This window comes from Misgurnus anguillicaudatus, chromosome 24 (assembly GCF_027580225.2).
Source record: "Misgurnus anguillicaudatus chromosome 24, ASM2758022v2, whole genome shotgun sequence".
Classification (NCBI taxonomy): domain Eukaryota; kingdom Metazoa; phylum Chordata; class Actinopteri; order Cypriniformes; family Cobitidae; genus Misgurnus; species Misgurnus anguillicaudatus.
This window is the reverse complement of record NC_073360.2, coordinates 12,807,371-12,824,651: the sequence shown is the minus strand read 5'-3', so window position 1 is coordinate 12,824,651 and position 17,281 is coordinate 12,807,371. Positions and strand designations below refer to the sequence as shown.

Sequence of the window (17,281 nt, the reverse complement as noted above, 5' to 3'; positions counted from 1 at the left end):
GAAAATAACTCGACTCCTACATTTTACGCACAACACTCACAGGCGGAGTAACAGGTTCTTTTAAATTACGCTCAAGTGCATCAAAACAACCACACTGTGGGAGCGAAACAGATTTGTATCCTTTAAAGTTAAGCATGTTGACTTCATCCACCGTGCGTAAAAGTAGCCCCGTAGTTCCCAGGTGCGCCACGGTAACATTCAGTGTCACAGACCGCCCCAGCTGTCTCCAACCACGTGGATCGCTCACAACAACAACAACAACAACAACATGTTAAGTCCTGTCCTCTCAGATGCAACCATCCCACCCCCACTAATAAAACTCCGTGCGCCGTCCTCGCCGCGTCTCTCCCTGGCCCCGCACCGCGCTGCTGTGCAGCACCTCTCCATCGCGTCGGATCATTAGACTACCGAAGGAGGGGCCGTTCGGATGACGGTCCCGGGGAGGGGAGGGTACGAGAGGCGGGACCAAAGTCTTCCCCGCTTCTCGGCGCTGGCGAGTCCGGGACTAGGGCTGGAGAGATCGCCGGGGAGCATCGTCACCACTCCTGCACGGAGCCTCGCCTGGCCGAATACTGCACAGTGCACACGTCGGGATTGCAAAACATTCCTGAGAAATATACCTGCTATTTATGGCATGTGGCTGGTAACTTTACTCCTGCTGTATTCTTTTCAAAAAGGTATGTGGTTATTTTTTGCTTTATGTTGAATTAAAAAAACGCATAATTGGTTAAATTAAATATGTGTATTTAAAAACAAAACAAATGTCTTTGTTTTATCACCATAAGCTGCGTTTAAAGTTCACCGGAGCGAAATATGCGTTATTTTCTATGTATCTAGATATCAGCAAGTTTCTTTCTGTGCAAAACTAATAAAACTTAGTTCGAAATGTTGTTTAGTTGTTTAAAAAAATGCAAAATGATTTCTTTAGTCGGTGATAACGACGAGAAGAAGCTTATAAATCTGTGTACCATCTGCATGTTTCCGTGCGCAAAGATGGGGGAGATAGCATGATTTGTATGCAAGATATGAATATGCTGTTGAGGTATGAATATGTAAAACGAGAGAGAGAGGACAGGGAGCTGATATTTACATCGGTGGCCTGCTTTTGAGATGCACATTTGGCCCTCTGTTTGATGTTTGTTGGAAAAAGTAGAGTTGGTCAGCGAGATGGGAATTTGTTTGGTCCGGTTGTACTTTATCGGTCCGAAGTATTACTGTGCTGGAAAAGGGATGCAATTTTCTGCCTGTCTGACGGGGGTTTAAATGTCTGTTCATTGGTTATACTAATATCTTCTTGTACCTGTTTCCATGCCCTCCGGAATAAAATAACAATGGTTGTTTTGTAACAAAAGTGTGTTTTTGCCGTAAAGCGTCAGTTTATCTGCATAGACCAAGTGAAAAATGTAAAGGCTTATGCAGCCTCATTTCCAATTAGCGCTGGTGCAATTAGTGGTCCTCCATTTTCTATGCCAACAGCATCCTGGTTTCACTCTGCTGATGGTGGGTTTGATATGGAAAATCTGCATTTGTGTCAAAGCACAATGAAGGTTTATAAGGTTTATTGTAATCATATTTAAGGCTGTTTATTTACTCATTTATTCATCAATTCCTGTCATGATGTTTGCTCAACAATTTTGTTTTTGACACCCCATCACACATACTCACCCCACACCCCCTTCTCTTTCCCCCACCCGTCAGCCTTGGAGATATGCTATCAGTTTTCGCTCATATTTTCCCCGACATTATCTTACAAAAGATGTCTAGTTAAAACCACTTTACTTGTCTGTTTAAAACTGTTCCTTTTTTTCCGCAATGTCTTTAAGTGCTGCTTTTTATTTACCTATCAACAGTGAAAATAAAACACTTTCCCTGATATTACAGTGCTTTAGTTGTTTTACCCCTAGATTTTGAGAAGCGCCTGTCAGTTTTTTTATTTTTCTGATTTTAAATATGTAATTTGCATGGACGTAAGGTCAGAATTATTCCTCCTGTCTGCTGTTTTTCTCTCTGTGCTTGTGTGAGAGAGAATTGTGGTGTGTATTAATGTGTTTGTGTATGTTTGTGTGTGCATTTGCATGGGGGGAGCAAGGGTGCAGTAGGGCGTAAAGTGCGTAAAAATGGGATGATGAGGTCGTGAGCAAACTTATTTTGCTGTTTTTTCATGGAAATTTCTGGTACTGGCGTTATTTTGCGTTTGCTGTAAATTTGGCTAGATATTTTTATCATGTATCTTGAGCTCTGATGACACGGTTGATAGGAGATGTAAAACGCACATCAATTATCATACATGCATATGCATTAGGACTGCGTATTTTTCTGAGAGGGCCGCGCCTCCATCTTTTTCACTTTTAAGGAATGTAAAATCGTCACCTCTGAAATATTATTTTTTACATCTTTTCCGGAATAAATGTGTGTTTTGATTAAAACACTTTAAGTCGCTTTTTGTTAGAATTATTCAGTCATTTAAAGAAAATTATAATGCGGTATCGTGACCTGGGCAAGTTGAAGCATATTACCCCTCTGTCTACCCACCTGAACCCCGGGCTTGGAAACGGGAGGGGAACCAGAATTTGTAAATTGTCGTCTCGAGGGCCAGCTTCTCTTTTTATGGAAATGAAACTAAATGAAATGAAAACGCACAGAGGGATGCTGCAGTATTGAATGTGGAAATTTCCATTGTTATTTATGCGAGGTTTACATTATTTATATTTGATTATTTTTATTATTATTACTACTATTATTACTAAGACTAATTGTTTTTTAATAACAATAATTATTGACAATTATCCTGTCCGTTGGTATGATGAAAATGGGTTGTGTTGACACCCTGTAATATTAAATATTTAATTTAATCCCTATTGCCAGGATGCCTTACGCGTGACAGGCCTTCAATCTGTTTACGAATGATCACATTTTACGTTTTAAATTCTTTGTTTATATTTATTGTTAAATATGATATTCTAAACTACAAACTTTTAAACACTGGCCACGATGCTGATGTAAAATGCAAGTTTTGCCGCATTTTGGAAATTATTATAATTAATTACTTTATTTTAATGCAATGTCTGCCTTGTCTTGCTTCACAGAAAAACGAATAAATTTTAAAAAGCAAGTGGGCTGTGAGTGTTCGCCTGAATGCGGATCTGTGTCTGTCCAATATTTATTTTAAGGATCAGCAGTCGTCAGGTCGTCACATTTGTGTGGTGGCTGTGATATTATCCGGTCTGATCCGATTTTCTGAACATTTGCCTAAATTAAAAATGTGATTGAAATCGGTTGCCACATCCAGCATATCAAAACCTTTTTTATAAAGACATATTTTAATTGTAACTATTATAATTATTTAGAAATATTATTATTATTACTTGAATGGAATGTTTACGTACTATAAATTCAGCTGAATAAAATGTATAAATATTTAAAATATAACAAAATGCCCACTTTCAGGAAATTTCACCTCTAAACTGCTTACAATGTCAAACCAGCTTCTCACATCAGGACATCTCCATTCCATCTTGTATTTACCTCATAGAAATATGTAAAATTGGTTTCCATTCTCTTTTTCCCTCCATCAAATCCCCTGTTCTTCCAGCTGCGCAATTAGTAGGAGATCTGCCGCATCCCCCACTCAAAAAGTAAATCAGGTCATTGGCCATAAGGACTCCATTTATTTCTCTCTCTCTCTCTCTCTCTCGCTCTCTCTCTCTTTCTCTATTACTCTCTCACTCACTCTGAATCCGTCTAAGTTGTCACATACACCTGTTTCTGTGTATTGTCCTCCATGCATTTTCTCTGCACACAGTGCGTTTATTATAACAACATAGGTTATAACCTCTTTTAAAATAAAGAGTCTCGTTTGACAAATGCATGAGTCAGTCATAAACAAGAGTTGGAAAACACGTGAAGTTACTAACATAAATGGTGTAGTAGTAATAATTTATTCTTGAACATTTTTACTTCGGAATTAGATGCTGGTTTTGGGAGGCTGGGGGAGGATTAAAGATTAGACCGTGTTCTCCCATCAGTTATATTTTCTTCTGTTATGAATGCATAGTTTTCTTTTCACTTTATCTTAAAAAACCCCGCCGCTCCGCCTGCCATTTTAGTTGAAGTGCGGTCAAAACACAAGTCCGCGTGTCATACCCTCTCCGCGCGCGCGCGCTTTCCGCTGGACAGGCGACCGCTGTTCTCCTTTCAGTGCGCGTGTGTCTTTGAGTTACGCGCGTGAACAAACACTTTCCCGCCTCGGGAACACCTGCAGATCGACGCTTTGACGCCAATCACCATCCAGGTTGGACATCACACCCCTCGCATCACTTCTTTTTCCAATTTTGGGTTAATGTTTTACCAAACGCTATGCTAAGGACCTAACACAGGACGCGTTACGTATGACCTATTATTTAATTGCTGGTTTATGTGTACATGCGTCAGACGTTTTGGCCGTTGCGTTGCGCTTTTAAGTCGGCCTGTCAAGTTAAAAGCAGTTTAAAGCAACCTCAAATGCAGTGTTTATTTTATCAGGAGACCATCCGATCTCAAAGGTCTCATTCTTTCAAGTGATTCAGGAAGTGCGAGATCTGCAGCATGCATCTGAAACCATGCGTTGCGTCGCGTCTCGTCCCGCGTAATCTGCGTCGTAGTTCAAGCAGTTTCGTCTTAAATGACAAACACTCGAGTTTAAAAACCTCTTTTTCTCCCGTTGTACTAGCTGTTTTTGAACGCGCGTCCGGTCCGCGCGAGCGCTCCCTAATGTATAATTTATGACATATCAGTAGATAAATCAAGTAGAGGCGGTCTGTTTCTGATACTTACATGCACACAGATCGATCTAAAGAGAGTGTAGTGCTTTCAACAGGTCATTTCGTTAGCAACTGATATCAAACAATTGCTCTAATGACATAAATCAACCTTGTGGGTCCTACTGCTGCATATTGTGAGAAATCCAACATCACCCTTTATTTTTAAATGAATAGGACTGACACTCTCAACTCTCAAAAAAATATTCCCTTTGAAGTCTAAGCTACCTTGGCAAATGCTGGAGATGTTTGCTTTTTCCCTGATGCTGCAGTAACATTTAGTGTTGTAAAAGAGCCCTTACCCTGCTCAAAAGCCACCCTCCAATGCATTTAATACACGGATTTTATACACCTCACCGCTTGGCATGCTTAAACACTCCGTCTTTTATATGCAGTTACATTAGGAATGTATTAATAGAATGCGTACCGGATGCATATATGCAACACATCTTGTAATTACATAACCGGTGGTATAGTTGTATACCTTCTCGACTCTTCAGCTTTCTCAGTCTCTCTCTCTTTCACCTCAGAGGTTGCTATACAAATGTGGGAGGTTACATGTGACTGGTTTCCAATCCACTCGAACTCACTCACGCAAAGCGCTGAACATTCACAGGAACAGCAGTGACAGATTTACTCTAATATACTAGAACAAACGTACTCTAAACACAAGTGTACATGTGTCCTCCTCAGCCTAGCCACGGAGAAACGGCTGACACGTCTGGATACCCGCGCACAGCTTATCCTGTCTATATCGTAAACCCTTTTATAAATGGACACAGGCTTGGAAGTTACTCAGCACCTGTACTATTGATTTTTCCTCGACTGCGCCTTTAATAAGCGACTATTGGTTTGATAAGTGGCTTGTTTGAGACGAAACTGAAAACAAAGAAGGCTTTTTCAGAGGAAGTCGGCCTCCTCCAAGCTCTCTGACATGCTAATTTCATGAGTCATTTTAAAAGGTTAAAGAAAACATTATGACAGTAGAAGCTGTTAAAAAATATGCAGCGATACAGACAGGTTTGACAGTGGAAATAGCCCTCGAACGATTTGCGAATAAATTAATTGGAAGGCTCAGAGGCAAATGGATGGTTGAATTGCATTGTTGTTGAACAGTTGCGTGCCAAAAATATGCGTGGTTGCATTAAGACATGTTTATGTAGGTGAGAGAGTGATCGAGAGTGCATATCCTTTGCTCGTGTTTGGATATCTTTGGGGATGGGGTGTGAAGATCTATGCGTGTGCATGTGTGAGAGAGAGAGAGAGCGTGTGTGTGTGTGTGTGTGTGTCTAAGCAAATGCAGATGAGAGTCTAAGACAGCTGCATTATGCAGAGCGGTTCACCATTGGCAATAGCCTAGCCTATAATACATATTCGTTCGCCATTTTAAACAAAAATTTATATGTATTTATGGATGTATATGTTAAAATATCTACACAAGCATGAGCAACTAGCCGAAAAGGAAAATAAGATGACAGGAAAAGATGGCAAAATGGAAGGAAAACTAAAAAAGAAAATGACACGCAAACACATACTGTAGGAAATGTTTTGATTTCAAGGAAGTGTATGGAGAATAATGCGCCCATTTTGAGAGTTAGACAGCAAGAGAGAGGCAGGATAAGCATTATTTATGGAGAAAATTCAGCGTTATTCCCAACTCTTTTCCTTGTTTGGGGTATGGAGTAAGAATGGCAAAGAGCTGCATGGCTTTGTTAAGTCCTTACATGGAAGTCATCTCACAAAGGGAGAAGAAATTAGGTTATCCCAATGTCCTTTCTTTCTCCTCTCCTTAAGACCTCCCTGAATGACTTACCTCCCTTAACTGCTCATGTAAACGCCTAAAACCAGTTCAGTCCCCCTCAGCGGATGTAAACACACAAGGTCCAAATTTAGTAGTGTTTGAGCATTGTTGCATGCTTTCATTGTAGTGTTTTGTCTCTACTTTAAAGTACCAAATGCAACAAAACATGTATATTTATATCAGTAGACATTCATTCAAAAAAGTGTGGACGAGGCGATTAGCACCTGTTCTTGTCACAGGCAGGTGCACTTTCATCTCCAGTAATGCAAGAACCTGCACTGTTTGGCACTTACAGTATACAAAACTGCTATGTAAGTTGTCATAAAGACTAAAATATAGCCTATATTGTAAGAAAAAAATGAATAGAATTGCATGATCAAATTTTGATGGTTTCAAAATCGTGCAATTCACTTGGCACTGGCAGGTGTTTTTGGACCATCCCTTCATGTAAACATCAAGTGTTGATCTTTGCATACCCATAGCATCATTAAAGTCTACAGTGTGCTCGCCCTACCTTACCTAAAACTCCAATCACCACCATATCCAGACTAGGGGAGAAATATCCCAATGCCCTGCGTCCTGGACCCACAACCCTTTACCCAGAACCCCACTGTGAGATTATTGATATTGCAATCTTTATTATGAGGGTTTATGCTTTAGGCTATAATCTGTAAAGGCAGGGGGGTTGGTTAGGCAGGGGGAACAACCAGCTGACCTGTTTTTCATCCCATTCCAGTGTGACCATCACCATATTTCCCATACAGTTGTGTTCTCATGCAGGCTTTTTCTATTATATATTTGTCATCACAGTAGGGTATAGGGTTGATATTCATATGTATAATAAAATGAGACATTTTAAACTTTAAACTCAATTATTACAGATGAATAGTTGCTTGTTCATTCTTTTTTAAATTTGCCGTTTCACTGAGAGGCAATAGGAGCTGTCCAGTGCTGAAATGTGTTAAGGGACCACTTTGGTTATTGTCCATGGTCCTGAAAAGGTCTCTTGGAATTGTATTCGACACAGCCCAGAAACCAGGATAGACTGCACTCTGCACTGTCCCAAATAGCACTTAAGTCTGACTGCGGCCAGGGACTTCTCCAATTTTAAACGTGTCAGGGATCTCTAAATCTGGATCTCGGAGGTTTGTGTCTTTAGGGTTATTACAGTTTATAATGTCAAGCGCTTTGTCAGTGCACCTCTCCATCACACCTCACAGCAGAGCTCAGTCTAGACCTTGAACTAATCTAATCCAGCACATTCTGTTTTCACCCAAAGCGTGAAGATTTGCATAAAGCATTTTTCTTCATTGATCTAGAACCTGTAGCACACACGATAATACCAGCGAATTTACTCCTCCGCTGAGTCCAAACCTGACCGTATATGGACTTGAGACCCCTGGCAAGCACCCACCTCCCACAGGGCAGGGGTGAAAGGGAAGGTAACGGAGGCCCTCCACCATGCAGTGATTATCAGACAGGGAAGGTTCTGTGTGTGTTAAATGTGAAAGGAGATTATATGGATTTAACTCTCTGCGTCTGGCGTACAATTTTCAATCACATAACATATCCCTTCATGTTCTATGGGAATATAAAAAGAGAGGGAGAAACAGAGAGTGATGATGGAGAGAGAGAGAGAGAGAAAGAGAGAGAGAGAGAGAGAGAGAGAGAGTCCAAACCCCCTCTTACCCGGTAAAGGCTTTATCTCTAATCTCAGCCTTTCAATTCACATCATTACTTTCTTCATGTTTTTATTCTATTTTTGTTTTGCTTGACTTGAAGTTTGTTTCTTATTTCAACTAAATTGTATTATTTACTTTTTATTTAGTAAACTTTTGAATACAGTACACCATCAGGAAAAAAGTAGTAAAAAAAGAGTTCATTTTAGTACCTCAAAGGCGTAAATGTTGTGGGACAGGTCTATTTAAAAATGCAATTTAGTTCATTCGGTGTGCTTGCAATGTGTACTTATATTTTGCAAAAAAAAAATAATGCAAATGTCCTGTATTGGTTTAAAGTCCTATAGATTACCTATGTATAGCACTCCACTGGCTTTAATGCCATGATAGCATGTCACCATTATTCTTCTGAAGACATTGAGATTCAAGAATGGGGGTTAATCCAGGCATTGTTAATATAAACCTGGTGGGGGGCATTAATTAAATGTAATTGCCTTTTTTTATATATTTTTTGCTTTGGGTCTGTGTCTCCCTTGGCTTGGAGCCAGAGCTGAGCTAAGCAAATTTCTGAATACAAAAAGATACAGAGTTATCCCACCAGAACCGTGTAATCCCTTATAGAGCCTGCAGATAATAGAGACGACAGAATGCTAAATCGCTAAAGCGTTGCCTTTGAAGGACATCATTAGCTACGCTGCTAAATTAGCACGCGTGTTAATTTACGCAACAGACACTTTTTTAGTTTTCATCTTTTCTCACGTTCACTCTTTGTTTGGTAATACACCAGGAGCAAATTATTGTCTCATCCGCATTAGCTGTCAGAGAGGTTTGTAGATATGTAGCGGGGGTTCGATGACCTATTTATTCTCCTATCAGATGGCAGCGTTTAGCATGGCTCTTACCACACACATATTTGATAAGTGATATTATTCAGTGTCTGCGATAAAACTGTGCTGTTACCACTGACATTTGGGTAAAGTTGGATCAGCAAGTTGCTTATAAGGAAACACCTGCCAGGTCATAAATGTGGATTATGTATGGATCGAGAATTGAGATCCACTTGTTTGGACGAAGTGGTGTCTGCTTTTAAAATCCAATCTCAAGCCATTTCTTGGTATAGTCAAAAAATATTTTATTTATTTATTTGTGTTCATGGACACAAGTCAATGAGCACAGATGTCTTTTTCTTGTCACTCAGCACAAATTTCTATATATTGTTTTTCGCGTCCCAGAGCACGACTTACTTTTAAATCTAACCCCAAGCGACATTAGTTAAAAATTAGAAAAAAAATTAAAACCAATACATAAAATGCCATTCTAACCCAAACCTCAAATCTCACCCCAAGCGACAATTGTTAAAAATTAGAAACAAAAAGTAGAAACTAATACATAAAATCTTATTCTAACCCAAATCTAACCCCAAGCGAAAATTGTTAAAAATTTGAAAAAAATTCAAACCAATATATAAAATGCCATCCTAACCCAAACGCCAAATCTAACCCCAAGCGACAATAGTTAAAAAAAAAAAATTCAAACCAATACATAAAATGCCATCCTAACCCAAACGCCAAATCTAACCCCAAGCGACAATAGTTAAAAATTTGAAAAAATTAAAACCAATACATAAAATGCCATCCTTACCCAAACCCCAAATCTAACCCCAAGCGACAATAGTTAAAAATTTGAAAAAATTAAAACCAATACATAAAATGCCATCCTTACCCAAACCCCAAATCTAACCCCAAGCGACAATAGTTAAAAATTTGAAAAAAATTAAAACCAATACATAAAATGCCATCCTTACCAAACCCCAAATCTAACCCCAAGCGACAATAGTTAAAAAAAAAAAAAATTAAAACCAATACATAAAATGCCATCCTAATCCAAACGCCAAATCTAACCCCAAGCGAGTTAAAAATTAGAAAAAAAAATAAAACCAATACATAAAATGCCATCCTAACCCAAACCCCAAATCTAACCCAAGCGACAATAGTTAAAAATTAGAAAAAAATTTAAACCAATACAAAAAATCCCATCCTATTCCAAACGCAAAATCTAACCCTAAGCTAAAATTGTTAAAAATTTGAAAAAAATTCAAACCAATATATTAAATGCAATCCTAACCAAAACCCAATTTCTCTACCCAAGCGACAATAGTTTAAAAAAAAAATTATAACCAATACATAAAATGCCATCCTAGCCCAAACCCCAAATCTAACCCGAAGCGACAATAGTTAAAAACAAAAACTAATTAAAACCAATACATAAAATGCCATCCTAATCCAAACCCCAAATCTAACCCCAAGCGAGTTAAAAATTAGAAAAAAATGTTAAACCACTACATAAAATGCCATCCTAACCCAAACCCCAAATCTAACCCCAAGCGACAATGGTTTAAAAATAAAATAAAAATAAAAATCAATACATAAAATGACACAAAAGAGAAAGTTGTGCTCGGGACATGAAAAACAATATATAAAAATATGTGCTAAGTGACACAATAAAGACATTTGTGCTCAATGGCACGAAAAAAAGAGTAAAATAGTGTCCATCAACAAACATAAATAAATAAAATATTTCATGACTATACAACAAAATGCCTTGAGATAGGGCTTTTGTTAGGAGGCTATGTTATGCCCTCATCTGGTTTTGTTTATTCTGTGTCATTGCTCAATTAAATTGTTGAAAATTGCAGCTTTTTCAGTTTTGTTAAGTCATTTTAAATCATTTCTCCCCATTGGTAATAAAGAATGTGGTTTTTTTTAGCTTACCTATGTTTGTTAAAGGCTGTCAGGGCTGTGTTAAGACAATGACAGAGCAGATAAAGGAGATTTTTTTGGTTACATAATCTTTCTGATCCAGTGATTGGTTTCTAATTTGAATAATGTTGTGCTGACCCAATAAAAATGTTATATGGATAATCCAGTCAGAGAAGAGGCAGCAGATACAATTTACTAGACATAAACAGACATAAATGAAACAATTGTTGACATACACTAACAGTGTAATCAGATAAAAAGAATGTGGATTTTATAGCGTAGATAATTTGGTCTTGCAAGAATTTGTTGAGAAACTTAAAGTTACATTTCAGACTTTCGGTTCACTTTGGTATCTTTGCAAATATGAGCTCAGCTTAAGACACTGATAAATATTCGACCTTTCACCTACCAAGTGTTGATTTGAGAAATTAAATCTGACCGTCTTGTCTCTCTTCCAGTGCACAGCGAGGATGTGGTCTCGACGCGGCTGTACTTTGTGAATGCTTCCCTGCAGAGAGTGACCTTCTCCAGCTCAGTGGGGGTGTCCCTGCCCTGTCCTGCGGGTGGCGCCCCCCATGCCGTCCTCCGTTGGTACCTGGCCACCGGCGACGACATCTACGACGTGCCACACATCCGCCACGTTCACGCCAACGGCACGCTGCAGCTCTATCCCTTCTCCCCCTCTGCCTTCAACAGCTTCATTCATGATAATGACTACTTCTGCACTGCTGAGAACCAGGCCGGCAAGATCCGCAGCCCCAGCATCCATGTCAAAGCAGGTGAGACCATCCGTCCATACATTTTCTGGTGTGGTGCAGTGGCTAAACTCAAAAAGTTTTAGGTTTAACCAATGAGCCTTTAGTGATCACCTTTGTGCCCTTGACTGAGGCATGAACTCATGAAGCATTGTACCTTCGCACAGAGGTGTCCAAAAAAGTTTTTCATCTACATCTAAGGGTGTAGCTGAGAAATGTAACATGTCATTGTGGTTTTTCTCCTTATATTTGTTTATAGGGGTAAATTTCGCCAAGTCTGATATGTCAAAGTGGCCATAGCGGCATCTATGTAAATATAGGATCTATATTTTGTAACTACTAATATTGTTACTAACCACATGATTTGTTTTTATTAACACTTGGTGTATCTTTATATGGATGCTTGTATCCAAAGCAAGTTGTGGCACACGCATTCAAACCGATGTCCTTGCCGTGCTGGGTTCTAAATCTCCATTTAGGGCTTTAATTGCGTCAGCATCTCTTTACGGACCATATTGCTCTGTGAAAAGAGCAGAGTCAACGTAAGCACGGTGGCAGAGGGGCGGCACGTGACCTTACAGGTGAAACATGAGTTCTCAGGATAACATCTGCAATAACAGCAGAAGTAACGGTCGCCATATTGCTAACCTAAATAAGAATGTAAGTGCCAAATGGATGTCCCAGTGGCCGGCCTGTTGACCTGGCTGCTTTAAAAAGCAGCGCACAGACAGGCGTACTGTGCCACAGACAGTTGGCTGACTGACCCTACCGCTCGGTGCCAAGGTCACTGCTCGCGAATGAGACCGGCCGCACGGCAACAGCGAGGGATATCCATACACCTCCCTGCACTCACACACACACACACAGCGATGCCAGGCTGAACTGTGCCAGTGTCCCTCCTGTTTCCCAGTCTCCATCTGTCCTCTATGCTAGAGTTCCCATCTCACACACACACATATACAGAAGTTCACCTACTCCGAATTTTACAAAAATATCCCACGACTTTATAAATAACGTCAGACTTCAAGATTTATCAGAAGGTTTCGTTCCGCACTACTTTTTTTCCCCGCATTAATGTTAAAGTCTCAGAGGGTGGAATGAATTACCTACCAAAGACGGTGACAAAGACGGGGGTGACTTTCCCCTCAAAATAATTACACTAATTAATCAATTAAGTGCTGAGATTCAGCAAAACTGCTGGTGGACCCAGCAACCCACACGCACATGAACCCAACACTGGGGCTGCATCGCCAGCCAATTGGCTCTTGGCGCTGAGGGGTTACCATGGGTACAGGGTGGGGAGGGGCAGGGTGTGGCGTTGAGCGTCTCAGGTGGCACTGGAGAATGATGACAGCTGACAGCTCACTGTATGACACCCCCCTATGCATCTCTCTCTCTCCCCCCTCCTCTTTCTCACCCACTCTCCTGCATGCTGATCTCGTGCCAATAATAGCACGGCACCTGTGCGGATAGCTCTACATTTATGAAAATCGTCTTATGAGGTCTTTGTATGAGCGTGCGTATATGTGTGTGTTCTTCCTTGCGCTCGCCGTTCATTTTTCATATACCATTTTGCAGTGTGGCAATTGTTTGCATCCCAATAGTACAATAGACTAAGAATCAACCATGCACTGTGTAATAGGTCTGATGGAGCAATTTTTAACCGAGGTAACTGAGGTGGATCGCTTCTTGACAGGCCAGTAAGGCTGATCTTCACAGTGTGAGTTTATAATTTTGGCAGGTTACAATTAAAATACATTGAACTTCTAATCTTATACTATAAAAATGCTGGGTTGTTATATATATTATTTTGCATTTCTGTCAAGAGATCCTTTAAAAAATTACACACTGCACCTTTAAACTTCAGAAAAATAAGGCTACTAATTAATAGCGCTACATTGTATTATTTATTATGTTTTGTTGAATTCAAATTCTAAGTTTGAGATTTTATGTCATGAATTTTCTTTGAAGGCGGCACAAAGGGATCAGTCTTTCCAGAAAACGGGGAGTTTTTTTGTGATAGTTGCGGGCAAAAATCCTTGATCTTGCGGCACGTTTTCTTAAAAAATGCGATGGAATATGCGGGCTATTTATGCATATCTCGCATATATCATGTGCATATATCATGCAAGCCCCGCATATTTTGTGCAATTTATGTGGCGAAAGTGCGGCGTATTTAAAAAAAATGCGGCCCCTGCATAAATATGCGGACTTTGGCTATTTATGCATTGAATCATGCGATCGCATAATCGCGTTTTTCTGGAGGGACTGAGGGATACACCTTCCCACAAGGGGGGCACATGCCAAAAAGTAAAAAATGCTGACATACAGCATAAGTTTGTCCATATTATAAGTTGAAACAAGCCTTAAGAATGAATATTAGTATCTTAAAAATACACATTCCTGAAGGCACATATTGGTACCTCAGAGGAACAAATCTCTGCCTAAAGGTGTTTTCAGAACTGAGCCTTTGTTTCGAAACCTTGTGCGTTTTCTCCTTTGGTTCGGTTCGTTTAGGCATATGTGAACACGCCAGTCACGCTCGGATCTGCATCAACACAACCGGTTCAGTATAAGCGTAAAAGCAATCCAACTCAACGGACTAAAAAACATCTAATTTTTATCCATGAACATACCTGATAGCTCTTTGGTGATGAAGCGCACCTGTTCCTTATAAAATGTCTTCAACATGCTCTTCTCCGCAATAGGTACATGGTAAAATGTTGTCCGGCCTAAGTTTTTATTACTGCTCACAATAATGAAGGTAATAAGCGCAGTTACCAAAAAAGCCACACTATAATCCCACAAAGCTGCTGTTTGTCAATCCTGATGGACAACTTTGAGCAGAATCACGAAAAAATAAACAGATGCACTCTGACCAATCAAAGGAGAGTTAAAGCGGAATTGAACCCTAGACATTTTAGCCTGTTATCACGGGTAATTTATCTCCATTTTGCATTTTACATGAGAAAAAAAAGAAATTTGCACGATTTCAATTATTAGATTAATAGTGTGTTGAAGTGGAATTTTCGTAACGGTCTTTGATGGACTCAATTAACCAGAATGCACTGTGCGAAACTGAGTCATTAGCTCCACCCACTAACCGATGCACCCTTCAGGTTTGTTTGACTTCATGTGCCGCCGCAAGAACCGCGAGATCGATTTAAAAGCAAACTCCTCCGTATGATTTCGCGAATCGCTCTCGCGGTACTTTGATGTCATCCAGCTGTCGATTCTTGCGCCGCTGCATGAACAAGCATGATAACTTCTTTTACCGCTCAACCTGCTCTCAAATCAAATCAATTCAACGTGAAGTTAGCCAGCAGACGAACCCAACCAAAGAGTAACTCCGCTTTTACCGTCTCTGAAGGGGAAATCACCAAAGCCCTCGATAAAAGATGACTAGAACATGTTAGTGATGGGAGAAACGAAGCTTTTCGAAGCTTCGAATCAATTGAAACAATTGCTTCGAAAATTTATTCAGTTTTTCGAAGCAGTTCGAAACCCACACACGCTGGCGACCCCTGCTGGTCAAAATAGTGTAAAAGCAGATGTGTCCAAACATTTTACACTTTTTTTTTACAAAATAATAGCAAGATTTTTATTAAAATGTTAAAAAAATTATTTAACTTAATTAAGACATAGTTAAAAGTGTATTATGTTTTTAGTTATTTAGGGCAAACAAATGATTAAAACTAACTACCCTTTTAATTATGCACATTTTTATCATTAAATCTGTCTATAAACAAAAAGTAGACCAAATGGCAGTGTTATTAGTCAGAAGGATAAATGTTTTATGAACTTTTATAATAAAACTGACCCGAGTTCACCGAAACATATTAAACACTGGTCATGTGATCAACTCCCCCTAGTGGTGAACCATCGGATTTTCGAAACGTTTCGAAACAGTTATGACGTAATGAAGCCTCGCTTGCTAAAATCACGTGACTTGGGCCAGTTTGAAACAAGCTCCGAACCACTGATTCGAAACAAAAGATTCGTAAATGTTTCGAAGCCTCATGAAGCAGTGCTTCGAAAACAACCATCACTAGAACATGTGCAGTATGTGGATGTAAGGACAACAAATTCAGGCCACCGAGAGTTTTTATTGTTTACATCAACGCGACCCTCAGCTGACACGGCACAACAGATTACTCGAAAATTTGAATATGCAGCCAGCACTTTCGTCAGGAAGATTTCGAGTACTGTTTTCAGCCCAGTTTTCTGCTGTCTCAAGTAATGTAAAGTGATCAAAATATCTAAAACATAATTTGGCTTAGATGTTGCTTGTTCTGTGTAACTATGGTAAATATACTACGTAGAAAGTCATTATCATGTTGTTTTTATTATGATCACGAGCAAAGAAATCTAACGTTAGCTCATCCTGTGCAGCTGTCAATTAAAGAACGTTATCATCTACTGTCAATCATCTCGCCTCAAGACCCGCCCCCATTTAGAACGTTCAGAATTATGTAGTCGTGCATTTTTCTTCCGGTGATTTGACGACCCGCTTTAAAAGTCTTATTCGTTTGAAAATATTGAATTGTGAATGTGAACCGAACCAACATAAAATTGCAACATTTTAGCCATTTAAGTTTTGGAACAAAGCATTAGATCTGAAAACACCCTAAATGGCAGCTTTTGTACCTTTATTTTACACAGATTTTAAAATACAAATCATTTCATAATATAAGTTATATATCACCGATAAAAACAGGGTCATGTCTGGCGACAACAGAAGCTGTCCTACAGACAGGATTTGGTTTGTGTGAGGGTTAAACACAGCCCTCGAGTGCATGGCCCTCGAGCATGACAGGTGTGCCGCGACATGCACTCGCACCTTCTTTCTCAGTTCTTTGTTTCTCCGGCTTCGCGCCTCCCCATAGGTCACGTCCATTTCTTTCACCATTACAATAATGAGCACCGCTCGCCCTCTCATTCTTATTCAATACGCTTCTTTTTTCCTTTTTCTACATCTTGCGTCATGAATAAGTAAATGCGGCATTTGGTTTCTCTGGAGTTAATTATTTAAACGATAGTGATACGGGACTCGGTTCTCCCCGCGCGCGAATGGGAAAAAGCGGGCCGTGTTTCAGTTGGTTTCTAAGCAACGGATGAGTATAGTCAGGCATCAGTAACGTTCTAATGATGCCGCACATGAAGATATAAAAAATGTTGTCTGCCATTGTTGTCTGCAAATTTTACGCATGCATTATTGAAGCCTTGGAGATGTTTTGGCTTTTTTGACTATTGTAAATCAACGTTTTGTTGCCAGGTGTAGCGCTTTCCATCTTGAGGTGAAAATGAAACTAGCTAATAGGGGGCCGTTTGAGTTAGTTTATCTTTAGAAATTCAATAAAGCCTGTGACACGCAGTCAGTCAATGACTGAATAAATGATTATTTGTAGACTATGGGATCCTGCGTGTAATAGGGAGTTGTATTGATTGGCTTTATTGATTCGAACCTCATCTACATCAATAAAAAGGTGGT

General features: G+C 39.6%; 1 protein-coding gene across 4 annotated transcripts in view; it reads left to right on the top strand.

Annotated features, from left to right (window-relative positions):
* The first annotated feature begins 200 nt into the window (after nucleotides 1–200).
* The window catches only part of dscaml1 (Down syndrome cell adhesion molecule like 1), a 157,012-nt gene continuing 139,931 nt past the window's right edge, over nucleotides 201–17,281 (top strand). For 3 of the 4 annotated variants that reach the window (XM_055196020.2, XM_055196019.2, XM_055196018.2), the window contains exons 1-2: nucleotides 207–677; nucleotides 11,494–11,814. In XM_055196020.2, coding sequence (XP_055051995.2) covers nucleotides 428–677; nucleotides 11,494–11,814 — 571 coding nt within the window. In that variant the 5' untranslated portion in view covers nucleotides 207–427. Of the gene's footprint in view, nucleotides 678–11,493; nucleotides 11,815–17,281 lie in introns of all 4 variants that reach the window. The other variant, XM_055196021.2, reaches the window with a different exon arrangement.